Source organism: Empidonax traillii, unplaced genomic scaffold (assembly GCF_003031625.1).
Source record: "Empidonax traillii isolate 1590-97213 ecotype Southwest subspecies unplaced genomic scaffold, ASM303162v1 scaffold52:size1600334, whole genome shotgun sequence".
Lineage (NCBI taxonomy): Eukaryota > Metazoa > Chordata > Aves > Passeriformes > Tyrannidae > Empidonax > Empidonax traillii.
In genome coordinates this window covers 392,552-419,756 of record NW_020955245.1, presented here as the reverse complement: position 1 = coordinate 419,756, position 27,205 = coordinate 392,552, and the positions used below count along the sequence as shown (strand labels likewise).

General features: G+C 49.6%; 1 protein-coding gene and 1 long non-coding RNA gene across 2 annotated transcripts in view; one reads left to right on the top strand and one right to left on the bottom strand.

The window, feature by feature from the left end:
* The window catches only part of LOC114055256, a 34,412-nt gene extending 13,412 nt beyond the window's left edge, over positions 1 to 21,000 (top strand). Inside the window, exons 3-4 of the long non-coding RNA XR_003570688.1 lie at positions 19,822 to 19,920; positions 20,579 to 21,000. This is a non-coding gene — a long non-coding RNA (uncharacterized LOC114055256). The remainder of the gene's footprint in view (positions 1 to 19,821; positions 19,921 to 20,578) is intronic.
* On the bottom strand, positions 8 to 26,750 carry PLEKHO2 (pleckstrin homology domain containing O2). Its single transcript, XM_027879189.1, has 6 exons — positions 26,605 to 26,750; positions 22,113 to 22,265; positions 15,704 to 15,820; positions 9,047 to 9,151; positions 6,805 to 6,903; positions 8 to 4,472 (listed from the first exon to the last, which is right to left on the bottom strand). Exons 1-6 carry the CDS (start codon positions 26,611 to 26,613, stop codon positions 3,240 to 3,242), a joined length of 1,716 nt encoding a protein of 571 aa, XP_027734990.1. The 5' UTR covers positions 26,614 to 26,750; the 3' UTR covers positions 8 to 3,239.
* Positions 26,751 to 27,205: the final 455 nt, after the last annotated feature.

Below are 27,205 nucleotides of genomic sequence, written 5' to 3'. Positions count from 1 at the left end.
AACAGCAGATTTTTAAAAGGAGGTTTTATTGCCAAATCTCGAAGCTCTTTACAAGCAGGAGACAAAGTGCTGCCTTTCCACGGGCTGCAGCAGCTGCTTTTCAGATCGTCATCCACACTTGCTCGCTTGCAAACTCACTTCCTTCCTGTCACAGACCTGTACCCTGGTGGCACAGCCCGAAACACACTCACACCCCAGCACTCCATGCCCAGGGGGCTTTCAGGCACAAAAAAAACCCGAAAACAAACCAGGCTTAGTGAAGTCAGGAATTAGATGCAAGTTTAAGTGTAAGTTTAAAGGAAGATTAAAAAAAAAAAAAAGTGCACGGTGGCAGGATGTTCGCCTAAGATGGGAGTTGCCATAAAAGACTGGATGTTTTAGGATGAAACTGCTAAACCTATTAGAAAATATAGTTAAAACCAAGAGTCTCAGAAGGAGCGTTACTGGGTGCTACAGAGATTCCACTTAAGTTATACCTATTTACAAGACATAATACAAATCTAGTACGTTCTGTTAGTACAGCATATACAGTAATTAGCTGTAGCTTGTAAAATGATTTAACTTGCCCATTTCCTAACAGATACAGGGTATTTATCTGTTAGGATTCCTACTGTAAAATGTCAGACACTTATTCATTAGAATATTCAGTATAATATAAAAATATACAGTAAATATAAGCACATCCTCTAGGTTTGGTTGTAACAGATAGGGATGTCTGGATATTTTCATCAGCACTTTTGCCAGACAAGTATCCACAGTACACACTGCCACAAGAAAACAGTTGTGAGAGCAAAAAGCTTCTGTATATAAATTAGGGGACTGAGCTACCCCATAAGCTGTTGGCATTCTCTTGGATTTCAGTTCCAACCTTTGATTTGCCACCCCTGGAGTTCAGGACTGGCTTCAGCTTTGGGATACGAACCTGTACCCAGAGTTTGCCCCGGGTTGTTTATATTCCTGTTAGTGTGAACTGGGTTTTTTCCCCCCATCTAATTTATTTCTTGTTATAGAACTGCATCTTGCAAAAGCCTTCCCGCTCTCTGGAGCTGATGTCCCCTGACTTCCAGTGCACACCAGGTTCTGACAGCTCACATTCACACCACACAGTGTTCGGTAAACGAAAGTGCACATGCAGAAAAATACATTGAGATAGCAGATAGGCACTGAATTATTGTCTGTGTTCTTAGCCCTTGCCCTAAGTGTGTCTGGAAAGGTAAATATGACCCACGGTTCACATTGACTCTACAGCAGCAAATGACACAGATCCAAGAGCTTGCTCCAGGCTGTGTGCCTGGGGGTGGGCTTAGGACATAGGAAACTTTTTTGTCTCAAAGCAAAGCTTTTTGGCACCTGAGCCCTGAGTGTTTGACTATGTAGAATTTTCCACCAGACAGAATAACAAGTGAATTCCCATGTGACATCTCTGCCTGTCTTGAGAGGGGGACAGACCACCAAAAGCAAGGCTGTTTTGATCAAAAGAGGCAGAAGCATCACTTGTAGTCACTACCTGTCTTGCTGGCTCCAGGTGGTGAAAAGTAGGATGTTTGGAAGCCCAAAGCCAACATTTCTGTGCTCAGACCTGAAGTGCCCACGGCCCAGCCTAAGAGGAGACTCAGCTGAAGCTTTACAGCTGCTGTGGGGGGTGTTTGCAGCCCACTGCAGCCTTGTGGGACCTGGGAAATTAGAGGAAGAATAAATGGGTGAACTAAGAGGGAAGCGCTGGCAAATGAGAGAAAAGAGTTTAGGTAGCGTGTCACTCCTTGGAACCAGACTGGGAAGGTCAACCTTTTCTTTGCTTTCAGAGTCTGGCTCGAGCAAAGGAGAAGCCCTTTGGGCTGTCACATTCTCCTCAGAGCAACTCTAGAGAACAGGGGAGGGGACCCAGCTCAGGTACAGGGCTCTACAGCAGTAGTGCAAAGACACGATTTTGTCACTGCTGTAATCAATAAAGACCACGGGAATTGTGGTTGCTTTCAGCAGGTGGACAGGGAAGCTGTGGGAATTGTGCTGGAGCCTTCTGCAATTCCTTCCCCAGACCCTTCTGTAGCGATGCATTTTTATTTTAAGGTACTTCAGGAACTGGGAGCAGCCCCAAAGTTGTGCGTGCAAAATGCCTTTCCCTCCATGACTGCCAATTACAGAGGTCTGGGCCAAACCCTGGCTCTCAGGCTGGCCAGGACTCTGCAGGTACAGACACGTTCCATGGGAAGAGGGATCTCACTCAGACCCGCTGCCTGATGTGCCTGCTCCTTCACTTACATCCCAAGACAACTCTAAGGGAATGCACATCCCCAAAGCTTCCTGGTGACAGCTCTCCTGGGGATCTCCCAGAGCCAAGCTCTCCAAACGCCTGGCTCGTTTTTCCCAACAATGCTGAGGGGATTCAGAGTTACCAGGTGGGTACGGTCCTCAATAATAAATGTGTTGTGCTGCTAGAAGACACCTTCACAGGCCAAGTGTAACCTCAATTTCCCTATTAATCACAGAGGAACAATCAATACTTGCCTGGCAATGATGCCTTGAGACTTGTGTTCACTCAGGCAGTGCTTAGCACACCTAAAACTCTGCAGGGCCAGACTCAGAGCGCCTTCATACAGCTGCTCCAGATCAGGGACACTGCTTGGAGTCAGGAATTGGCCAGTTTGGTTTGCCTCTGTGTGAGGTCACTTTTTAACTGTGGATGTGGTTTTTGAGAGTGCCTTTGGAGAAGATTAAACCGTTTATCTTTACATTCCAAGATGTCACTGGGTCAGGTGGTCTGGGAAACCTTGCCAGCAAGTGAACAAACACTGTCTCCATTTATCCTTACATGATTTAACTGGGAAAACCAGATAGGTGCCAGTGTAATCTCGTATCTGCTTGTCTGTAAATACAGAGACAGGGGCTTTTGCTAGAATAGCCTTTCTGCTTCTTTCAAAAAGTCTGGCTTGGTCTGATTACCAGTAATTTTTAAGGCCTGATCCATTGAAAGGACTTTGGACAGAGTCCTTAAAGAGCATTCACATTTTTGAAACTGTTCACTGTCCTGTAACCTTCTGCTGTGCTAAGAGGATTAGAACCAGACTGGTATGTACAACAGGAAGAAAGAAAGATGCTATAACTGAAAGCTCAATTCTGCCCCACAAACATGGTGTGTGCACAGCAAAAGACCACCTTTAAACACTGGCCTAGCAATGGTATAAATCATAAATGGCAAATGTTTAGCTTCGATTTTGAGAAAGAAGTCTCTGCAGAGGATGTCAAGGAGCACTTCTCCTATAAAGAGTCACTAGATCCTTTTGCTTTTCTTTCTGTTTCTGTGTTGCTTCTTTTTTCAGTTCTCCAAGATCTTTAATTTCTTGCAAAACTTGTGTAGCTTGACGAAGTTGTTCGACTGCCTCATTGAGCAACGTCTCTGCCATCACGGGGGGTCCGTTCCCCTCCTGCGCCTGTTCCAACCCTTCACGTAAAACCTTCTGCAGAAGTTTTTCTGCCTTTTCCCTTTCACTGGCAACTTTCTCCTCCATTTTAGCTAAGCACTGATGGGAATCCTTCAGGAAACCTTGGCCTGCAACTGCTCTCTGTTTATTTTTGGAGTCAGACAGCAAGTCTCCCAGAGAAGAACTGCGAAGCTTGAGAGCTGAAGTGCATTCTGTAGAATCTTTTTTCTCAATAGTTGCTTTTACACTTTCGTGGTTTGTTTCTGTAGCTGAGGAAGTCTCTGTCTCTTCTGCTGAAGTTTGCTGTTCCTTCTCAGCAGCAGTTCCCCCATTTCCTTCTTCTGTTTCAGTTGCTGGGGATGTGAACTCTGCTACCTCATTGGCTGCGATCCCGTTCACCGGGGCCTTGGAGCTGCCAGATTCCAGCTCTTCCCCAGCTTCCAGGTCACCATGGCTGGAGTTCACTGTGCCAAGCATTTTCTCTGACAGAACCTTAGGAGGAACAGGAGGCTTTGCAACATCTGCAGCATCAATCTCATCCAGGTTGTCTTTGCTGTCATCTCCTGACAATTCCAAGCCTTCTGCCTTTTTAGGTTCAGTGGCTGGTTGGTCCCAAGCTACTTTTAGCTTGTCTGACACATTCTTAGGAAGTGGAACTGGAGGTTTTGCTATAACCCTGTTGCTGGCCTCAATGAGGTTCTCCTTGTTCTCCTCACTTGGTGCTTGGGATCCTTCTACACCCTTCTCTGGGCTTGCAGAGTCCTCATCCTTGACATTTACACTGTCCTTTGATGTGATGCCTTCTTTAAGCTTCTTATCTGGAGGCAGTGGAGGAGACAGAGGTTTTTTATGTTCCTGGTCAGGAACATTGTTGTCTGCATCCTGATTTTCTCTTGTGCCAGTGGGTTTTATAGGTGGCATGGGTGGCTTTGGAGTTTCTTTTTGAGGTGGCTCATTGTCACTTCCGCTGATGGTGGAATCAAAGGTCGGCGGTCCATTGTCTACTATATCCAGATCCAGTCGCAGGATACCATCGGATGTACACTTGGCAGCCTGAAACGCGAGAGAGAAAGCTTTCAGTATCTACCCCATCATCAGTCCTGCGCTCCACCCTTTAACTTCAAGTCAAAGTGCAAAACCCTCACAACCAGCATGGCAAGTGAGGCGTTGCTGCTTCAAGCTGAGAGAGTTGAGAAGAGAAGGCTTTGGGGAGACCTTGGAGCCCCTTCCAGTGCCTAAGGGGGGCTTCCAAGAGAGCTGGAGAGGATTTTTCACAAGGGCACGTAGTGATAGGACAAAGGGGAACGGCTTTAAGCTTATTAGGGTTAGATGTCAGGAAGAAATTCTTTACTATAAGGGTAGTGAGGCTCTGGCACAGGTTGCCCAAAGAGGCTGTGGCCTCCCCATCCCAAGAAGTGCTCAAGGTCAGGCTGGATGGGGCTCTGAGTAACCTGGTCTAGTGGAAGGTTCCCTGCCGTGGCAGGGGAATGAGATGACCTTTAAGGCCCCTTCCCACACAGACCAGCCCTTGATTCTATGAAAAGCACAGAAGTTATCTTACTACTTCCTTTGAGAACAACATCTCAAAGCCTGTTCCACCATAACCGTGTCCCTTGGTTTTCCCGAGGGTGCTAACGTTGAGATCTGCCATATTTTCATCCCTTGTCCTGGGGTGGCAGTATCCCTCTGCCCCCTTCATTTACAACGTGCCTACCCAAAGGCTCACCTGCTGTCTGCTTTTGAGACTGTCGTACTTTCACTTGAACAGATAAACCCAAGTTGATCTTTAGATCGCATGGCCAGGGATACTATTGTAATCCTGGTGCCTTCTGCTGGCTTCCTCCAACCTGATGTCATCCCCATCTTACCAGGGCCAAGCCTCAGCTGGTTAAACCTCCTTCAGACCACAGGCTGTGTGTAAATCGCTCTAGTAGGGAGGTTTTCCTAAAAAGGATGGACTTAGCAAAGACATTGCAGTGTGTAAGCTCAGCGCCCCAGAGGGAGAAATGCGGTGACAGTTCCTGTGTGAGGGAACCCAAAACCACACAAAGATGTAGCTGCAGCTAGGGCCAGGCTCCTGCAGTGCAGGGAGTTTAGTTAAAGTCTCTCTTTGCATTTCCAGCCCACCAGAGAGACAGAGACAAGCTGCATCCTGGCCCTGACCCGTCCTCACCTGGCCTGCTTCGGCACTGAAAATCATCTTTCATCCCACTTCCTTCACGGATCTGCAGCCAGCAGTTGTGATACACATCTTTCTGCAGGCTCTGTTCCCTCCCTTTCCCCTCATTCCTGCTTCTGAATTTGTAAGCCAGTTTCCCTTGATTTTGGCTGAAGGTGAGAGGTCTTACAGGTATTAACCTCGGAGATACCTTGTGAAAATAGTGATCTGAACAGAGGAGAGAGATGCCTTTAGTGCCTAGGGAAGGGCTTCCCACCTTACCTAACCCATATTAGGCAACAGAGAATCCACATTTCACTGTTGCTGTGACTTTTGTCATGTTTTCTTCTGCGGTTTTATGGAGGAGTGGATGAGAATCTATGATTCATTCCCATGCATCTCTCTGGAAGAGATGCTCTCCCTCCATTTCTATGCAAAGTAAAAAGTCTCAAGGCATCTCATTTTCTGCACAAGGGTCATCTGGGTGCTGTGCAGGCACATAAGTCAGAGTCTTGGAAGTTTGAAGAAAGAAGGTTTGATTTAAAAACCTTCCTTGGTTAAGATTAATGCTCTGCTAAATTATCTATCTGTCTGTGGAAACTTTCATAAATCACAGGAATCAAACATTAGTAAGAACCTCTCCCATGGAAATGAACTGCAGGTTTACTTTGTGGGTTTGCCTTTTTTTTTTGTTTTAAGTGACAGATCCAGAAAATCAGTTAAGAGTAGACAGGCTAGTCCATAAAACTGCCTGGGAGGATAATGTATTGTGTTTCAGACCTCAGGAAGGGCTTGTGAGCTTGAAAGCTCATCTGCTTTCTCCAGTTAGCTTAATAAAAATACAACGTCTCCCCACAGACTGTGCAGTTCTTCTACCTTTAGACCACTGTGGCTACGAAACCATCACGTCTCAGAAAATAAATATAGGAGCTCCAGTCTCTTCTGATGAAAATGAAACTATAATGGCTCTCAGCAGATGGTGAAGCAGCTTATGAGTTATGGAAAGCTAAATATATGGTAACTTGTCGCAGCAGTTACAGATCTATGGGAACCTGGAGCTTCGTTAGAGGGCTGCTGGCACAATCTTTCCCAGAGGAAGTTGTTTCCCTCATCACCTTTCTCTGGGCTCTACCTGGGGTTTTCCCTGGGGTTTTCTACCTCAGTGGAAGAAGCAGCTCTTGGTGATCCCAGCTGGTGGGATGGCTCACTCCAGGAGGCTGCACTTACCTCCTTCAGGTGACTTCTTGTGGGTGGTCTGCGCCCGTGGGACACCTTCACCCTGTCCCGAGTTACGTGGTCCAAGGAAAGGCTCTCGTCTACTTTCACCTTTACCAGGGAAAGAAAAAAAACAAGAGGGTCATTAATTTCTCAAGACATGTCTATACTTACTGTCACACGTGAAGGGATGGGGGTGAATATTTCACCACCAGCCTCTGCCTCAGAGCTCAGTTACAGCCTGCCTGCAAAGCCCTGCATGTACATGATGGATATCCAAGGTCTCAGAGGTTTGCATGGCTAAGCTCTCCTCCACCTAAGGGGCAGGGAAGGAAGGACACAAGGAGCTTTGTTGTCCTCGCTGCACCCCGTGCTTGGAGTGGGTCCTGCATGTGGCAGAGCACAGCACCAAAACTGCTGTTGCCATCTTAGAGGTGAAAGCTCATTAATAACCATGACCTGACGGTGAACTGTATCAGCAGCGCTTTGTTACAGCCCTTCCCTTCCACAGCTCTAATGACTGCAGGATGCTGAGGAGAAGGTGTGAGCAGTGACCTGGATTAATTGCAACTCCAGCTGAATTAACGAACTTATTTCCTTTCTCATCTGGAATCAGATGAGAAATCCACTGCCTCACACGTGTAGGGAGGGACGTCCCAGTGCCCTGACAGGTATTTCTCTGTGACTACCCACCCACCCTGTGATGGCCCGAGGGCTGGAATTCAGTCTATGCAGAGGGACTGCAGTGACTGGAGATGGTGAAACGTCTGCATGTTCTTGGCACCACACGTTTGTACAATAGGAAAGGTGGCAAGGGTGAAATAGGAATTTAAAGGGAAAAATGGTTCCCAACCTCTGGCTGATATTGATGAGTGGTTTTACAGCTCTTTTGGTGCAGAACTGCTAATCCAAGCCATCTGAGGGCTTGACCCACTAGCCTGTGCCTGGCCTGTGTGGAAACACTTTAAATCTGAGGTTTGATCCTTACTGGAATGAATGATTATTAGAGGTTGGCTCCCTCTGTAAGGAGGATAACCCCAGGTCACTGGGCAGGGAGGGGACCTGAGATCCCACCTTGCTGTGCTGCTGAGGGGAGTGCAAAGTTCACTGCCACCTGTACCCACCTGCTTTTACCCTCTGCTGAACAAAAGCAAAGCCCAAGCTCTCAGAGTTCACACCTCCAGCACTGTATGTACAGCACTTAACTCTTTTCTCAAAACTTTTACTCATTGCTTTGGTTTCCCTTGCTAAACAGATGCTGCTGATTGCTTCGCCCCTCCTTACCCTGCTCGTTTTATTCTTGTGTCATTCCCGTGGTTTTGGTTTTTGTGCACTTCCTTTCAGTTGCTGAAACAACTGCAGAAGAGATGCTGCCCCTCTGGTTTAGCTCAGGGCTGATTCACAAGCTAACAGGGAGCAGGGCAAGGTTGAACAGGCTCTAGGATGTGCAATCTTCATCCTTCCCTCTGTGCAGAAGGATGGGAGGAGAATTAAGGAGTGCAGGTGTGCTGAGGCCAGCTGAGAGACAGGCAGGTTTGGCTGGGGCCATGGAGTAACTTTCCACCAGACTTGTCTCTAGACTGCAGGCGGAATAGCTGGGGGACTGAGTCACTTCAGATTTTTCCAGTCTTGAAGACTGGGCTGTGTCCTAACCAAATACCTCCATTTGCAGGCTGCTTGGTGCTGAGGATCATGGCAGCACTGGGAAGATGTGTCTCTCCAGGCTGCATCCCAGCTCTACACAACTCAGCCCTGCAGCTGCTTCTCTGCACCAGCTGCTTCCATTGGGAGAGGGAAAACTCCCCATGAATTCTCTGATCCAGAGCCCCACTGAAGCCACCAAACTACCTCCCACCAACTTTAGTGAGCTCTTGTGTCCCATGGGCCTCTTGATGCCAGCTCGTAGCAGCACAGTCCCTCCCTCTGACACACCATCTACTCATCCAGCTGCTCCTGCCTCCCTGCATCTAACCCTGTCAGGACAGAGGGAAAGGCAGCAAAGTATAGGAGAGTACAGATGGCTCTTCACATGTTCTGCCTCCTTGAGCTGGGAAGTGAAGAGGCTTAAAGCTCCCAGCCTGAAGGGAAGGAACTTGCCTTGCTTTGCACACTGTCTTTCTCTTCCCTTGGACCATGGCTAGAATGCAGGAAGGACAGGGAGAAAGAAGATTCAGGCAAGTTCTGCTTTTAGCTAAAGGAGCTGTGCATGAGAACTGACACAGAAACACAGGAGTTTGAAAACTATTTCTCTTACCTCATCAAATATTTTGTTTTTGCCTCTGTTGATCCCCTCATTAAGAGCTTTTATCCATGATTCCTTTTCTTCCAAAGTTGGAGCTTGAAATTTGATATCATGAACCTGCAAGAGCAGAGAGATAATTTTTGCCTGAGCGTTCCTTGTCAGGACCAGAGGTAGCTCTGAATCACTTCAGTTTCTAATAACTCCCAGTTCCAGCCTGTGTTTAAACTACAGATTCCTTTGTGCTTTGGCATAGCTCCCATGAACAGGATTTTGTTATGCTGAACAGCCTGTTGCTGTAGTTTTATTTAGGTAACTAGTAACTAAAGTAGTAAGAAAGTAAATTTCTTCCTTCTGCAAAACACCGGGAATAGCTCTTAGAGCAGCAGCGAGTGGTGCAGCAAATGGTTACACTGTGCCCAGAGTCAGACTGAAAGTCCAAGTCATCCCGGGCTGGTTCAGATGGAATAAAATACTTTATCTCCCACTTCCCCCAGGCTGCAAGGAACAGAAAGAAAGGTTACATGCAGTGGGCTCTGACTGCTTCCCTGTTCCTGTGGCTCTGCAGAACAGAAATGATACAGGAATCCAGGGCACTGCCCTTGGCTGCACCAACCCTGGCTCAGCTGAGCACGGACACCATGAGGCACCAGGGGGACGTAAGTGACAAAATTCACTGTATCTTTTTCTGTTTGCAAATGAAATCCAGCAGTGAACGCTACAGAAATGAGCTCTCTGGGCGCTGAAGAGCTGTCCTGGGGAGAAGGGAAGAGCTGGCCATACAAGAGGGAGCTGGCAACAAGCATGGGTCACAAATAAGGAGGGAGGATGGATGATGGCATGGCCTGTCCTCCAGCCAGCCAGCTCTTCCCTTCCTTTCCTCCAGGGCAGCCCCATGGCTTTGCTCAGTGCTTACAATCTCTTCTTGACCACAGCAGGGACAATAGGTAGGGTGTTATTTACTTCACTGCTGTTTTCTCTGAGCACCTCAGCAGCATTGTACAGCTTTGCCCCAGAGTACACTTCAGGTGAGGGAAATATCATCTTCACATTACAGGTGGCTCCATGGCAGACCAGCTGGAATGCAAACAGCTCCATGTGGTACCCTAATCCACACTGCACAGGCACACAGGAATAATCCTGGACTAAAGAACATCAGCAGCGTTGCAAAATCAAGCCCTTAAAAATGAGACACTCCCAGTGTTCCTGGGGCTGCAGGGATTGTCAGCCTGCTCTGTGTGTGTTCCTCCCTAACAACAGGATGGCACTTCTTCCTGAGTTATCCCATTGGGTGTTTTATCCTCATGGGTCAATATGTCTTATTGATTGCACTCTGCTCCGGCCCTGCCCTGAGAACAGGATTACTGATTCCCCTGTCAGTCTTTTTCCTTTCCTGCTTATCACTAAAATATCTGAGGGCTTCACAAGCTCCTTTTCAGGGCAACTGAAATTATCCACCTCTTACAGATGTGGAAGTGAGATACAGAGAGGCTCATTCAAAACGAACTCGAGGGGTCTTGTTTGGAACAGGTTTTTTACAGGTATTTAACATCCAGCAGATATTCTTAACCTTCCCACTGCCTTCTACAGCAGTTGTAGTCTCAGCCTTTTTGTCAGTGAGGCCCCACATTCTGCAGTCATGGCAGTGTCTATATAAAACAGGGACTATATTAAATGAGGGGGGCAAAGCTAATGGTGACTGACAGTCGAAGGCTCTTAGCAGCTCCCTGTTCATGGCACAACAAAGCACCAACTGTTCTGGGTCTCAGCAACTTCTGAAGGGACCATCAGAAATTCTGCAGAACTAAAGCCTGATCTCCTTACACCCACTCCTGCTGTTGGAAACCAACTGTTCTTCCTCATGTATTTATTCCTCCTGTCAATGCCGTGGATTTACATCTGCACAGCCACGAAGTGGCAGACCCTCACCACCACAACAAGCAGGGAGTTAAGGAGCAATTTGAGGAAAGATTATTTATTTGATCAGTTTGCACAGAAGGTAACAGGATCACATCCCTTCCTGAGAGTTCAGAGGAGAGGACAGGGCCTGACCCACAGCCCCCTGGAAAAAGAGCCCTTTGTCTGGGGTGCAGAAGGGCCACTCTAACCAGGGAACTTAAGGGAAGGCAAGGCTCCAAAATGGAGCGACGGCCAGATTTTGTTTTAGTCTGAGCTGGCCTGGATTTGCGTGTGCTTAAAAACTTTTTTTGTTTGGAAACGATTTTGCCCCAAAGCTTTGTGATTATAAAAGCTTATGAGAAAGCTCTACTTGTGAGCAGCTGAGCTGCTGCACTGCCTGGCAAAGACCTGGCAGCCTGCACCGGGGTTTACAAATCTCCGTACATGTTGTTCAAGGGAAGGATTCCTGCCTCTCTTCAAGCTTCCTCTTCCAGTGCCACTTTCTGTGCCTCGTTCCAAATAAAGCCTCCCAGACTGTGACTAAGCGCTGGTGTCAGCAACTCTGTGGCAGGGCAGAGAGGACCTCGGGAGGGGGTGGCTCTTCGTTAATGAGAAGCTGAGATGTCCCTCTGGCATGCAACCCTTTGCCATCAAATGCAAATCCAATGGATAGTGAGACAAGGCAGGAAGGAGCTGGGGGAGCTGCTCTCAGTCCTGCCTGTAACTGGGGCTCTGTGCAGTACTCTGAGACCCCACAAGTTCTTTACAAACAAGGAATAAACGAATTTATCTTGTCTGTACTTTTCTCTTTTGAATATTTACAAATATCAGAGGATGCACCTGAAGATGAATATTTCCCACAAAGCGGTAAGCAGGGTCTGTTCTCCAGCAGGAATTTAAGTCAGGGACACCAATATAAGAGGGCAGCAGGCAGGGTAACACATTTACACTCCTTCTTGCTAAGCCAGCTGAGACTGAGTCATGCCATAAACAACAGGCTGGGGTGCCAGGAAAAGCTGTCCTGGCCAAACCTAGTGACCATTGTAAGCCCTGAATACAGGCTACGCAATTTACTGTCAGTTACTCAGAGCACAGCACGGCCAGTCAGCTCCTGCTGAATCACTGCCGAGATGTCATGAAACAAGAGCTCCCACACAGATCACCGTCCGTGACGGCAGCGGGCACAGGCTCCCTGACTGCTCCTTGTCTTCCCCGAGACATCAGTCTCCTCGAGCACTGACAGTCTGATGGCTGTGCTGAGCCTGCTTTCCAGGAAAGAGAAGTGTTCCCGGGGTCAGGCTGTTGTACTTGCACTGAATGATTTAACAGGCGAGCTCTGGAGAACTGTGTAGCTGCAGTTTAAGACCTTTACCAGCACTTGCTCTTTGCTGAGCAATTCTGCTGATCTGCAGCAGAGGTGGGTGACAGAAACCTGTGCTTGCTCCTCACCTGTTTCAGTGCAAAGCTGGGCTAAGCTGGACCGTGAACTGCTTGTGAACTGCTGTGGGGATGCTGACTGCTGACTTTTGCTCCGGGGTGGTCACCTCCATCAGAAGCTGACCAGAGCTGGGTCAGTAATGACTTAAACCACCAAGAGTGCAGCAGAGACTCTCTCCCAAATGCGAGGTCATTTCCTGCCTCCTTCTGCATGAAGTCATCTGGTTAGATCATGGAGGGAAAAGTGGAAGCCAAGGGACTCCCTGTCTGTGGCAGGGGAGTTGGAACTAAGTGATCTTTAAGGTCCCTTCCAACCCAAACCATTCCATGATTCTGTGAGATGATTGTCAGAGTATTCTGGTGGTTTTCTGCAGCTGAACCAAGAGCTACCTCATCCCTGGGAATAACACAGCGTCTCTGCCAGACTGGCAGACCCCAGGAGCAGACTCCTCCATGCCTCTCTGCATCCTACTGCAGCTTCCAGGCTGGGCCCCTGCTGAAGGCAGTTCCAGGTACCTGACAAAGGGAAAAAGCAAGGGATGGAAGTTTGCACCCCTGACTGCAGGTGCCTGGCCACGCTAGGGAGGAGCTGCAGGGCTTGCTGGTGGACTCTCCCTTACTATCACCCTCTTCCCCATGTTAAGACTTCCCTGAAGCTGAAGGCTTCCAGATCCACTGAATGCCAGACTTGTGCCTATCTCTTATGAAGTCTCCAGGCAGTTTACAACAAGCATCACTCACACTGCTTTTTGCATGATCATTTCTAAAGTCCTCAGGCCAAGGTTGGTGCCCTTTCTTAGAAGGCCAGCTCTCTGCATCCAACAGTTTTCATCTAATGGCATTTGAGATTTCTAAGCAGAACAGGGTTTTTGCACACTGCCAGCTCCCCTCCCTGAAGAATCAAAGCTCAGGGGGCAGTGCTTTCTTTCAGTTCCATACCAGTGCAGGCATTTGACATGCTCATGTTGTCACAGCTTGACAAAAATGTCCTCCTTGTGAACAGGGCAGGCAGAATCTGGGGTACATCCATCAGAGGCCAGTGTTTAGCAGGACAGTTTATTTATTTGGGTGAAACTTGAGCTGCTGAGTTGTTTTAACTGACATTCATCTCTGCTCTTCAAGAATATCCCACCCAAGATTTAAAGTGGGCTCCCTGTATTCAAGAAGGAAACTCCTATTGTGCACTGAAACAGAAATGGCCTTTCCTAGCTTGTTCCTAAGTCCCAAAAACTGGATTTCTACATTCCTCAGCATTAGACTGAGGAGAGGGAGCAAAATAAAAAAACAAACCTAACCCTAGCAAGATGTGTCAGGGCTTGGCAGGCTGGCTCTCGGGGTGATTTTAAACTGTGGATGGCAGCAAGCCTCCCAAATGGAAAATGTTTAGCTGATATATATCGCCACAGCTGCGATTTCAAAACAGAAGAAGGACAGTTGTGTACGTTGGCCTCCTAATTGAAGCCTGTGCTAACATCTGCCAAAGTATGTTGTGTGTCAACACCCTCACCAGATTCCCAGCCAAAAGGAGGGTGGGAGGGGAGCTACAAACAGGGAACTTTTCATTTATAAAAGCCCTTCCTTTCACCGAAAGAGCCTTATAAAAAGTAGCCTCTATCTAGGTCTCCATTGAATCAGTGGCACGAAAACCAGGGGAGCTGTAAACTTGCCAGCATGCCAAAGGGATGAAGTTACCCTTTTGGGCACAATTTGGGCATATTTTTCCCATAGTAAGAAATCAAAGGTTTAGGAACAGTCTCACACCCTGTGTTGGAGCAGTACAGAGACATATGCAGCTATTACACACTTCTGTCTCAGTAACATACTTGCAGATAATACTAATTCCTACCATGATGCCCATCTCTGAACACACAGGGGTTTATTGGGCTCCCTAAGAATAGGTGTGCACTTGGAATTACAGAATCCTAGAATGATTTGGGTTGGAAGGGACCTGGAAGGCATCCAGTTCCAGCCCTTCTTCCGTAGGTAAGGATACCTTCCACCTGCCCTGTCCAACCTGGCCTTGGACACCTCCAGGGATGGGGCAGCCACAGCTTCTCTGGGCAACCTGTGCCAGGGCCTCATCACCCTCACAGGGAAGAATTTTTCCTTAATGTGCTCTGGGCTCTGGTTCTGCACTGGAGCTCCCCAGCCCAGGGTGTGGATTTCCAACCCCCCATCACTTTGGTGCATGGTGATTAACATCACTTCTCTCCCTGATCCAGACTGTGGCTACTTGCAAAACAAACATCGTTCACCTTCTCTCTCCACCCCCACCCTGGTCCATGGGAGTGTTTTGGGGCAGGACAGTCCTTGTTTTGTTGTTTTGAATGAAGTTGAGCACAATGATGCCCTGAACTCAGCTGGGGTCTTATTATGTGAATAAACACTAAGTGACTGGAGTGAAAGAATAAGCAACAATGACAACTAAGGACTAAACAATCTCCATTTATTTAAACAAAATGGAGATGGGGGAATGCAGCAAGTTGGTATTTTTGCCTGCTCATGTTCTTATGGAAATGAATGTGCTTTGTCCCTCACAACCTCTCGGATTTGCTGGGGGAGACTTAGTGAGAATCTTAGGCTAATAAAATCACAGTGAAATTAGAAATAAGTCAGAGTGTGATGTCCCAAAGCAACAATGAAGCCCACAACAATGCTGAAAGGGATAGCACGTAAGTAGGAGCTAAGGAGAACTTCCAAAGATGTGTAGTGATGATGAACCTGGATAGGAAGTAAGGCAGGGTGTCCTTGCATGAGCCAGTGCTCACGTGGATGTACAGTCTCTTTGCAACACCAGCCTTGGTTTTAGGTTCTGGATGTAACCAGATGCTGTGCAGGAAGCTACAGAGGTGGAGTTTCAAAAATTCTGCAAAATAAATCTTCTCTCCTACGAACTGTTTGGCTGCAAGTAACTTTGCACTGGAGTTTCTCAGATCAACAGTTCCAAATGCAGGAACTGTCTCACTACATGAATTGGGATTATTGATTTCACTGGAAACTGGGCAAAACTGCAGCACCTACAGCTGGGACAGCAACACATCCTCACCCAGAGCACATGGGAGAACCACAGGGAATGGTCATTCTCCACTGCACAGGGAGTACTGGAAGAAAGAAAGTGACAAGGCAGGAAAAATACCAAGAGGAAAAAGTTGAGCCACGGCGAGACCCCTTTCCCCATGACAGGAAGAAAGTCTGCATGTCAGTGTTGTTCCTCCTTACACACTCCCAGCTGCCCAGGACCTAAACCTCAGAGCCTTTCATCTGCTCTGGGCACAGCTGCCTGGGAGCTCATTTCGGAGTTAGCAGGCTGGAGGGTGATGAGAAAGGCAATCCTACCTTCTTACCCGGGGAGCGGATTAGAATGAAACGGTTTTTCCTTTTTAGTAGCGCACGCAGCTCCTGGCACTTGTCATAACTCTCCAGTTCCACTGTTTCTATGCACTTCTGTTCATCCTGCAGAGAGGGAATGAAACAGTATTATGAATAGGAGGCACTGAGATCAATCATTTACCATCTTGCATCTGTCTAAAAGCTCTTCTGCCTTAAAAATAACCCGCATGCAGACAGCAAGCCCCATAAATCGGGCTGGCACCTCACTAAGAAAACACCCTGGTCTTTAAGCCACAGTCTTAGTGGTCCACAGTGGCTGAGCAAATAACAGGTTATGGAGAGTAACACCAGCTCCTGCCATAGCTATTGGCCTCATCCAGGGATCTGCAGCCAGAAGTGACACTACTTCCTCTCAACAATGAAAGCAGGAGACGTGATCCTGCTTCCTCACAGGGAAGATGACACAAGCATCCCGATGGTCCAAGCAGCCCCCCAGGAAGCCCGAGGCAGAGCAGGGATAAGAGGGGAGCCCTGATGCCAGGCTCAGCTGGGGTGGCTGCTCCTCACGTCGAAGAGGTCAGTGGGAGCCACGTGTGACAGACAGAGTCCTCTCACAGCCACACTCCGAGCTGTCAAAACGCTTAGGATTGGAAATACGGTCCCATCCAGGCAGCAGAACTGTCTGGGCCACTGTCTCAGCAGGGAATATTTATCTCTGGAGTATCTCCACTGATGACTGCCGGCCACGATCTTGGCTCATTTTTCCCAGTAACATAACTAAGATTCCACACGTGGTGCGTGGCTCAGTTCAGCTGCGGAGCACCAGCCCTAATAGGAATCGCAGTGTAACGCTGGGCAGAGAATATTCTTCATGTCTCAGTAGCCCAGCAGAGACCAGAGCGCCCTTTAGCTAAGCACAAATGAGCAGTGAGAATCTCAGAGCAGCTCTTACTGAGGAAGTGCTACAGTCAGCGTAGCCCATGAGCCTCTCCACTATCATCCCGAATTAAAACCGCTGGCCATAACCAGCCCCAGCTCAGCCTCCGCTCCCAAGGCAGCTCCTTGTGCCCGTATGAGTTTGTATTTAGCAATTCCCATAGCGGAGAGGGGGTGTGGGATGAGGAAACATGTCGCAGCCAGGAAGCTGCTGCGTGGCTGGAGGCAGGGAATGGAGAGTTCAGAGGGAAGTGGGCTGCGGGGAATTTCCTCCCTTTGCCACTTGACATTTAAGTTGCTGTGCAGAGCCCAGGCTGTGTTTCAGTTTTCTTAACCCTCCTACCTGGGGATGGGGGCCCGGCAGAGCCGATGCCGATACACAGAGCAAGGTCTGAGCCACCGAGGGACGTCTGGATCTAATTTAGGTTTATTATTTTAATGACATTACTGTTTATGTCATTTAACACTGAGTAGGTGAATGTGAACTGGGAAAATGCATACTAGGAGGAGGAGATTAATCCTGCCCAAACCTAAAACCCGGCCGATAAAATCCTGCTGACGCTACCGAGCCCTTCGAAGGCTCCTGCTGCAATCCTGGTATCGCAATGTCACTGCAAAAGGACGGGGATGGAAATAATAACCCCTCAGCGGCCCACAAATGACAGAGGAGGGTGAGGTCAGGAATACATGCCTCGGGGATGGGTGATCTCATCCTGGCCTTGGGTGGATGACCGCCCACGTTCCAGCCCTGCCGCGCGGCCGGTGCAGCTCCAGCTCCTTCGCTGGGCTCAGGATGTGGAGGGCTTGGCAGCGCTCCGACCGGAGACCAGCACCACGGCTCCTGCCCACCCTCCCTGCTCTCAAGAGCAGCTCTGTCCCCAGCAGAGCCCAGTGGCTCCCTGTCACCCTCCTTGTCCACCCCATCCTTCCTGCCTCTTGGGCGGGAACTTTTCCTCGGATCCCGTGCGAGCCGTCCTCCGCTTCCTTAGGACTGTGGAGCACCGAGCTGGGGAACAAGGAGGACTTGGCAGGGTGGAGAGCTGTGGTTTCACTGTGAAATTGCCTCTTGCCTTCCAGCTGCCCCTCTCCGCCCTGGGGAGGCCTTGGGGACTGTGGCCTGGCCAGGGAACAAGGGCAGAGAGGACGGGGACATGCAGGACCCTCTCTCCCAGGGACACTGGCTTGAGTGTGCAAGCAATGGCTCCTTCCTCTCAGGGACCTGAACTTCTCCAGTGAATTATCCTCTTCAGGGAGGGTGGGGAAGAAAGCAGACAGAGAAATATAAAAACTCCATGTCTGAGGCAAAGGCAAAGCATCTGAGTTCAGGGAGCACCAGAATGGGGCTTTTGTCTCTGTTTTACCCTTGGCAAGCAGCCACCCCCTCTCTGTGAGCCTACCTGGGTCACAAAGAGATCCTTTATGTGTGTCCTGCACCACTAAGGTGAAGAATGAAGAATGAAATACCCAACCCTGTCACAGGTCTCTGGGTCCCTTCAACCTCCTGGGATGTGCAGGACACTCAGCATCACCCAGAGACAAGGTCACTTCCAGAGCCCTGCCCCAACACACAGGTGTCAGACACAGGTTCTGGACAAGCTCAGTCCTGGTACAGGAACCCCTACATTCCTGATTTAATGCAGAAAGACTATTCCATTAGCTATTCATGGAGCAGATCCTGTGACTTAAACATGTCTGTGTCTGTTGACTTGGCCCTTAAGAAGAAAACTACTGAACACCTGGACATATTAATGCATGTGCTTAACCAAAGAATCACACTTGGCAAAGCTCCTTAATGAAAAGTTGATAAAAAGGGCGGAAAAAGACTCCCTGAAATTTTATTTGTGTGAAGGCATAATTCTCAGCAAAGACCTCCTCACTGACACACACTCACGAGCTGGGACCCTCCATTCAGTGTAAAATGTCTAGATCTGAAATAATAATTTATTTCTCTACCTGAGGCTCTCAAAGTGTTTTAATAAATCACTTTTGGGTATACCTTGCTATCACTTTACCAGGGGCAAAATACAGACAGCAACTGCCTGACTGTTGAATGCCAAGAGGACCCTTTGACCTCTAAAAGACTTTGTCTAGTAGGATTTTTTCCTGTCAAATAATACACTTAAAAAACCCCTCTAAACTAGTAAGAAAACAACTCCAAGCACTAGCTGTACTGTTTGGGGAAAAATTTCAAACCCAAGACTGATGCTTTCTAATCCATGGAGTGATGATATTGATCTGTTTAGTCTCTCTGCATAGCATTGCCTGGTCTTCAGATGCTCTCTGGAGTTTTTTTTATTCTGGCAAGAATATGTAGAGACAAGAAGACATGAAATCCTATTAGAAAATAACCTGCTTGGTTCTGTGTGGACCTGCACAGCAGTTTCTCAGGATCCCAGTATTTGCATCAGTGCCTCCTTTCCTGAGATTTGGATATGTAATTATTATACAAATGTCTTGCTTAAATGAGTCTTCATTTAGGTGAGGGTACAGATGTAGGGTGCTGTAGATGGAGGCACAGCAGATAACAAGAAATCCATTTCCCTTCATTTCCCACCCGCTGAAAGAAACCCGAAGCCGGGCGGGATGACTTTCACCCCATCTGCTCCAGGGAACACAATAACCACTGGCCATTTGCCTTCAGGAGGTGGCACTGCTTTAAACCAAACCCAAAGCCTAACTAACAGATGCAACATGGGGAACACGCTCCCAGGGCAGGTCAGGAGCTCATTCCAGGAGATTGCTGTTGATGATGATAAATACAGTATTTGTGTGCTGCTCAGACTGTGCTTTCCGGTGACACGGTACAACATTCCTGCCTGTATCTTGTGCTGCCCGTCCCCTCTGCTCTTGTTTTGCACCTAAACCTCAGCTCCAAGTGCAGCCAGTCTCATGCAACTGCACCAACTGGGCGGCCTGCACAGCCAACAACTGCTAAAGGCAACATCAGCACCTCTTGGTGAAGGGCTGGACACGGGAGGGGCTGATAAAAGCACAGCGAGTCCGAGGCATGAACAGTTCCTGGAAATCTGATGGGCTCAGAGCAGCTGAAATACTCAGCCTCTAAACCTGCCTGCCCACATGGAAGCTGACCTCCCTCCCATTTAGCCCATCTAGGTCTACTTTAGGATTCATGTGGAAATATCCCTGTATTTCTGTTGCCTGAGGTTTTATCTCCTCTCTTCTTCCAGGGCTCCAATCGAGGAAGCACCGAACAACCACGTTTTAAAATGTTTCAGCCTGAGGATGGTCTGGGATGCTGTGTCCTTCTCCAGGGTCACACAAAGCAGGTATTTGGAGAAGATTCGGGGGCGGGGGTGGAATGGCACCTTGAGCTCCAGAAATACAACCCACCACAGCACGCTGCATCGCAGGCTCTCCTTACACACTGGCCCTTCCCATCTCAAAAGCTTAGTTCCCCAATTGTAAGATGGAGACAACCAAACCTGCCTGACTCACGATAAAGGAAGATAAATACAGTAATAAACATGAACTGTCTCAATTCTGTGGCAACAAGACCCCTCCTGAGTGCAGAAAATTGCCATTTCCTCTGGTTCCCCTGTAGTAAGTCTGCACAATCACATGCTATCCTATTGTGCTACCAGATAATTTTGCTGCAATTTCCTCTCCCAAGACATCTGACTTCACTGTAAGCCAGTTTAATAGCCTATAGATATTAACATGATCCCTTATTTACAATAATGGGACCTTGCAGCTACTGTAGCTTACAGATGCAATTTATTACAGGATGTTACCACAATCCGCAGGCTACCAGAAAACATTATGCCTGGTTGCTACAAATGCCATTTTCCTTGTTGAGATAATAAAATAAACCTTTAAATGATTGGGATTTTTCCTTCTTGTGATTGTCTGTGAAAATTAATCTTACTTTAAAAGCCTCCTTTTCCCTTGTGGTAATGAGAGCCCCCATGTATCTTGTTTTTAAAGGCATGGCCTTTTCGAAAAAACCTACGTCACGTTCATAGATTTTGAATCTGCAAGTTCCTGGAGTCAACAAGTGTCCAGAGCCCTGGGAAATGGTCTGCAGAGAATCAACAGTTTGCAGGACCAGGCTGCATCTCCCTGTGTATGAGAACCCCCCCTCTGCTTTTCCTGCCTTCTGAGCTGCTCATCACCTGACATCGACTTCTCCTGTCATTATTCTTGTGCTCTCCGTGACATTTCACAGCTGAGAACAAATGCCTGCGGAAAGCCTTGGGATTTGGGAAGAGCAGGAGGGTTCAGCGAAAGGGAGGAGGTAATACCCTTTCACCTAATCTGTTTATAACAAAATCTTCTTTATTAGGCAATGGTATGTTTTTAAAAAAAGAGAACCGAACTCGCTGTTGGTCCCGTTGTTCCTGAAATCATCGCAGCAGTGCAGCTGCTGAGACATTTCCCCATTCTTCTTCCCTCGACACGCTGCATATGATGCACTACATGATTTTGCTTTTATATCATCCTGATGCCCACACGTGACCCAGACCCCCTTGGGTCAGACACCGCACAGGCACGTGGTCCTCGTGCAGACCACGCTCCCCCATCCTGCTGCACACACAGACCTCAAGCCACCACATACCAGCAGGGCTCAGACTTATCCACCCCTCACCTCCAACCTCTCTCGGTTGAAGCCTGTGCTCTGCACTGGAATTTCTGATTTTTGGGGCAAAATCTGCTCTTGCAGAAGCTGCTTCCAGCCCAGGAACCGAGGGCCTGGCTCAGAAAAAGAGCCACCTCTGCAACCCAGCAGGACCAGCCCTGCACTTCTCATTCTTCTTGCCTGAAAACGCAGCACAGATTTCACTTGGCTCTTGTTTCTCATTTGTCTGGAAACAGCTCTAATCGCAGCCATGAACTCAAGGCATGCAGTTTATCTGGGGAAGTCCAGGACAAGGCTCCCAGGGGTCCTTCGCTCAGAACTGGCTCAAGTAAAGGGAAAAGATGAGCCAAATCCAGACTGCGTCCCTGCTTAAAGAGGACAACAAACACAAAAAGCTCACCCTGCATCCATCAGTGGCTAAAGGAAACCCTGAAGAGTCTGGTTAGCAACAATCTGAGCGGCTTGAGGGGTGCCAAACAGCTGCAGGGTTGCCTGCCATCCCCTCAAGCAGCAGGTGGGAAGTCAGCCTGCTACAATCCACTTTTATCCTTCAAGAGCCAAAACCACATTGCACATATCCTGCTTCCGCCCGAAGCTTTACTCCATTCACCTTCTCACAGGATGTCCTGCCCCCCTCTTTTTTTTTCTTATTTGGCAATGGCACTGTCAAAATATTTACTGGCTAAAATATTTATGATATATAATATACTCAAAAACACAGCTGCTGCCTCTTCTTTACAGCGTTTACCCTTCCTGGAGTAAACTGGAGAAGGTCTTTTGAAAGGAATGGGCTGCAGGGAAGAGTGAAAAACAAAGGGACATACATGTGTCCCCAAGGGCCTGATCCTGCCCCTCACTGAAGGCTGTTAGCTGGAATCATACCTCGTCCTCGTAGACCACGAGCTGTGTTTTCCGTAGCTGGATGTAACGATCCTTCCACAATCCCAGGAGACCCCCACTGCTTTTCTTAATCCAGCCATATTTCTCTGCAGTTGGAGCAGACTTTGGTTTCTCTGACACCTCCTCCTTTGTATCCTGCAAGGAGGAAAGGGAGAAGGAATTATATTCAGAGCACTTTCCATGATGAAAAAGCCTTCCCAGAGAAGATCTCAGCACCCACCAAACATGATCCCTCCCTACCACATCACAAGGGAAGAGACTGGCATCTTCCAGAGGAAAACTCAACCAGCTCCCACAGGACTGGGGAGTGGGCACAGACCCCGGTCACCCCTGGGGACACTGTTGGGATGGCAGCAAGTACAAGTCCACCCTGGACTACCTCCTCTGTGCAGGTACTCACTGCTAACTTGTGCACCAAGTGCACCTTGAAAATTAGCACCCTCCTCTCCTCTCTGCTGCTCCAGCTCTCTGATGAATGCCAGCAGCATGGATCCTGCTGGCATCAGTAGCAACACTCATATTTTAGCTCAAGGCCACTTCTGCGAGCCTCTCCTCTGGGTCTACATTTGGTCATCGTGCCCAAAACAACTCCCCTGGCCAAATCCCACGAGGGCCAGGACTTCATCCCGTCTGCACTAAAATGTTCCCTGCAGGCTCCTGCGTGGGAAGGACTGGCAGAGAAGGCAGCACCAAGAGTGGGGGTGTTTTTTTTGTCCTCCCTTTAGCTCCTTGCTGTTTGTCACAGCCTGCTCTCTCCTGCCTGCAGCAGCACGGAGAGCTCCAGTGTCCTGCACTGGGATGCTGCTGGCTCTGCAGGCCTGGTGAAAAGCAGGGGATGCAGAACTTCCCTGCATTGAAGAAACCATCAGAAAAATCCAATGTCACTATTCTCATCAAACAGAGACGGGAAACCTAAGACAGGGAGCAGGTGCAGTTGGGTTTATTAGCTGATGCCTTCACCACCAGACTAGTTGAAGATGAGACTTTCCTCCTCTCCAGTGTGCTGGAAGAGCCTTTGCAGAGGCAGGATCCCCATATCCCCTCCCTTGGAGCCTCCTGCTTCTCCCAACATCCCATGGACCTCTCAATAAGCCTCTTTCCCTGGAGCAAGGTGAGGGGAATCCCTCACTGAGCCAAATCCCTTTACACAAACACCTTGCCAACCTTGTGACTTGTCAGGAGAGGCCAAGCCCAAATCCTCCAGCCCCCTCCCAGAAACCCCACTGTCCCCCAGACTCGGTTTCCTCCATGTCTTCATGTCTAATAGCAGCAATCCTGCTGCAGAAAGCCGGCACACAAAAAGTGGATGAGCGACAAAGGAGAGCCCCAGACATGCCAAAATGGCCCTCGCTGCACAAGCTGGACTGGCTGGAGCTCAGACATCATGTTTCATAACAGGAGGAAATCCCACGTGCATGGAAAGGAGTTGAAGCTGCACACCCCCATGGCCAGGACAGAGAGAGTACAGATGGATGAGCTCCAAAAATAAGGAGGAGAGCCTTGCTGATGAATCTGTTTCCCTGCACCAGACTCCCAGTGAACACGCCCTTGGACAGCAGCTGCCATCAGGGTGAGCTGTTATTCCAAAGAGGGAGATCGCACCCACAAAAAGAGGAAAACCAGCTTAAATACGCCACGCACCCGCATTTTCTTCTGATCCCTGCTAAGGTCAGGAAGAGGCTGGGCTTTGCAGGTAGGCTCAGGTGGTAGACTGGGAGCAAGAAACTCAAATAAACCCTGTTTCACCTAAAAAGAAAATCAGGCCAAGACCTGTAACATCCTTGTTCTGCCTTTTGCAGAAGTTATTTCAGTCGTACAGAGCCGTGTCTGAAACGGCCACGATACAGGATGACTGAGCACCAAAAAGTTTTCCGGGAAACGAGGGGGGACTGTGTGGCGTGGGTTTGTTTTTTTTTTTTTTAACTTGACTTTTTAGGTTGCCAGGAAGTTGTATTCAGTTGAGATCTGCGACTTCAGCAAACATCAATTCCTGCACAAATATAGACCTGCTGGTTTCCTGATCAAGCACCCTTTTGATGTCATTTTTAGATAATCGGGCATGGACTTTAACCTCCCGTGTAGCAGTTTTGAATGGATGTGGCTGTATGAAGAGTTTATTTGTGTGAGTCCGGACCAACAATCACCAAAATGCTTTTACTCTTCAAGGCTTTTCTTCGTTGGCAGATAAATTTTTGCTGTTCTTTTTCCTCACATGGCAGAAAAACTGCAGTGACAGGGCATCTGCTGAGAAGTGAAGGGCTCTGCCCCTGTCACTGCACAGGAGTCACCAGAGCCCGAGCTGCCTCCTCCAGTCCCCACGATCAGGCAGAAGTAAGGGGTGTGATCCTGCACTGCCAGGCTCTGGGTCAGCAGCTTTCCCTTCACACACCCAGCACATCCCCAGAGGGGGGGGCAGGTGCTGTAATCCCTCACCTGCAGCTTAAGGATGTAAAAAAATCGTGGATGCAACTTGGCTATTTGTTCCCGTGAAAGCAAGAAGAGTCCTGGAGATGGTTGCCTGACATTTTTTGCAGATTATTTTTATGCCACCCCTATCCTGAATCAGCAAGGGGAAGTTGGCTCCACCAGGAGCAGGGCATTGTGTCCATCCTACCCTCTCTGCTTGCAATTCCACAACTAAAACAGGAGCATGGCACAAAGACATCAGTCGCTGTTGTTAACTCAGTTATAAGTGAGTGTTCTGCAAGAAACAGTAACATATCCTTCCTGGGATGGTCTTGGCCTGGATTCATTCCTGACGCTGCGGTTAATCCATGAGAAGAACCCCACTGACATCAGCCAAGCAAGCCAGGGTAAATGAAGGAAGAACTGAGTTATCCTGATGTTGGATCACGCCAAAGGCATCGCTCCCAAAACCAATCCATAACCAAGCCATTTTTGCATCTTATATCACAGTGGCATTAGAAGTGAAACACAAGTTCCATTCTTCTAGTTTTGGTTTAGCCTCACATTTCACAGCTCAGCAGAGATCCCAAATCAGGGGGACAGGATGGCTTTTTATTTAACAATCAGGCAGTTCTTTCTCCCCTCCCTGCCCTGTATTTTACAGGCCCACAAACCCACATACCCTTCATGTCTTCCAACAGAAAAAAAAAAACAAACCCAAGAGTTGAACCGTGGTGGCACTTTTAGAGTAGAGTAAGTAATGGCCAGTCTACAGCAACTTCACTAAAGCAAGCAGCTCGCTTATCGCACACTCCTCTCTAGCAAGGAGCAAATGAACATCCCCCAGGAGACAACCCGCGTCCCCACACCTCCAACTCTTTTCCTCCCTTTCCATTTTATCTTCCAAACCTGGCTGTTAGCGCTTCCACTTCTCGGAGGAGCAAAACTGTCTCACTAGAAATGAACTGCTCAGATCCACGTGGAACTTGGGGAACTGCATCTGACACCCCCTTCCGCAACTGCTCCCCGGAGGATCCACGGATCGCTAACGCAGAGCGGCCGGTGAGACCCTCGGTCGATGCTGGGGTGGGTGTGAAGCCCCTTTGGCCGGTGGCCACCAGCTGGAAGCAGTTTCTCTGCTGTGGATTAATTTCATGGATGCCAGCGGATAATAACAGCTCTCAGCCACTACCAACCTGGGCTGCTTTGCCGTCTCCCTGCTGTTTTAAAAGAGCTTTCATTCTTGCCACAGAATGTCTGGAGCCGAAGTTAAGGGCGTGTGAGGGGGGAGAGACAACCCACAGCTACCGGGATCGCATGTGCCAGAGCCTGAAGTCCTCAGGCAGGCAGTGAGCGAGCTTTGTGCACGAGCAGCAAATCCTCACTCAGGGAAAGGAAGCAGGAATAATTGCGTGGCCAGACGAGGGGAGAAAACGACCTGTTTAACTGGCTTACAAATTTGTGGCATCTTAATCAATCCATACAGGGATGGATTATTGGGGCGTCATCCCATGGACGTGAAAAACTACGTGTGCAGGAGAAGCACCGCTGCCCTTCTCCGAGTTAACCCCGTCCCAAACAGAGAGGAGGAGAACAGAAGTGGGGAAGGCTGGAGGTGCGTGGACATGTCCAAGCCGGCTGTCTGACCCAGGCCCGGCTCCAGCAGGGCAGGACAACACCCCAGCGGCAGTCACACGGGACGGCCCGAGCACGCGTGGAACCAGAGCCGGCCGAGCCCGGCAGCCCCTCCCCGGCCGGCCCGGTCCAACATCCCGAGGGCTGCGGGGATGCGCTGCCGAGGCTCTGTCCGAGCCGCTCCGGGGGCTGCTGGGCATGGGGACCCCCCTTCCCCGCGGTCTCTATCGCTGTCCCCCGGGCGGAGCGGGGCCGGGATGTCCCAGCGCCAGCGGACACCCAAAATCATTCCGAAGTGGCCGGAGCGGTCCCTCCGCCCCGGCGGGCGCTTCTCCCGCCCGCCCCGGGGGTCCCCCATGCCCGAACGGCCCCGGGGTCCCCCAGCCCAGTCCCGGGGACACTCCCCGCCCGTCCCACTCCCGGCCGGACTCACTTGCTCCATGGCTCCTCGCCGCCCGCTCAGGGGCTCGGCCGCCGCCCCGCTGCCCCTCTGGGCTCCGGGCGGACGGTCATGCCGGGGGGTGCCGGGCCGGGCCCCGCCGCTCTCGCCTCCGCAACAACTTCTCGGGGAGCCGGAGCCGCGGCAGCAGCAGCAGCACCGCCGGGTTTCCGGCGGCTCCGGCGCTGCCAGCGAGGAGGCGGGGATGCCCCCGCCGCCGGCCCCGGCCCCGCCGCCGCCGCCTGGCCCGGCCCCCCCGCCTGGCCCGGCCCCGGCCCCCCCCCCCGCCGCGGGCGTGGGGCTGGGAGCCCCCGGGACAGGCTGGGACTGTGCCCGAGGAAGGGGGATGAACGAGGTCCCTGCGCTCAGACGGCGGCTGCGGGGTGGGACATGGACAGTGAGGGGGGACATGGACTGTGGGATAGGACAGGATACCCGAGCATAACAGGATACCCGGGGCGGGACATGGAGCTGGGGTGGGAGAGGTCCCCAGGGTCACATAGGGTCACCAGGCATCAGGCCAGACCCCCGTGGTAGGACAGTGAATCTGAAATCAAAGGGTCCCTGAAACTGGGAGGTCCCCAGGATCAGGCAG

Excerpts from the sequence above, each read along its gene's own strand:
- PLEKHO2 (XM_027879189.1), bottom strand. Across the intron at positions 6,904-9,046 it reads AAAACAAAATATTTGATGAG|GTGAAAGTAGACGAGAGCCT; the intron begins GTAAGAGAAATA and ends TCCCTGGTAAAG. Across the intron at positions 4,473-6,804 it reads CAAGAAGTCACCTGAAGGAG|GCTGCCAAGTGTACATCCGA; the intron begins GTAAGTGCAGCC and ends CTCGCGTTTCAG.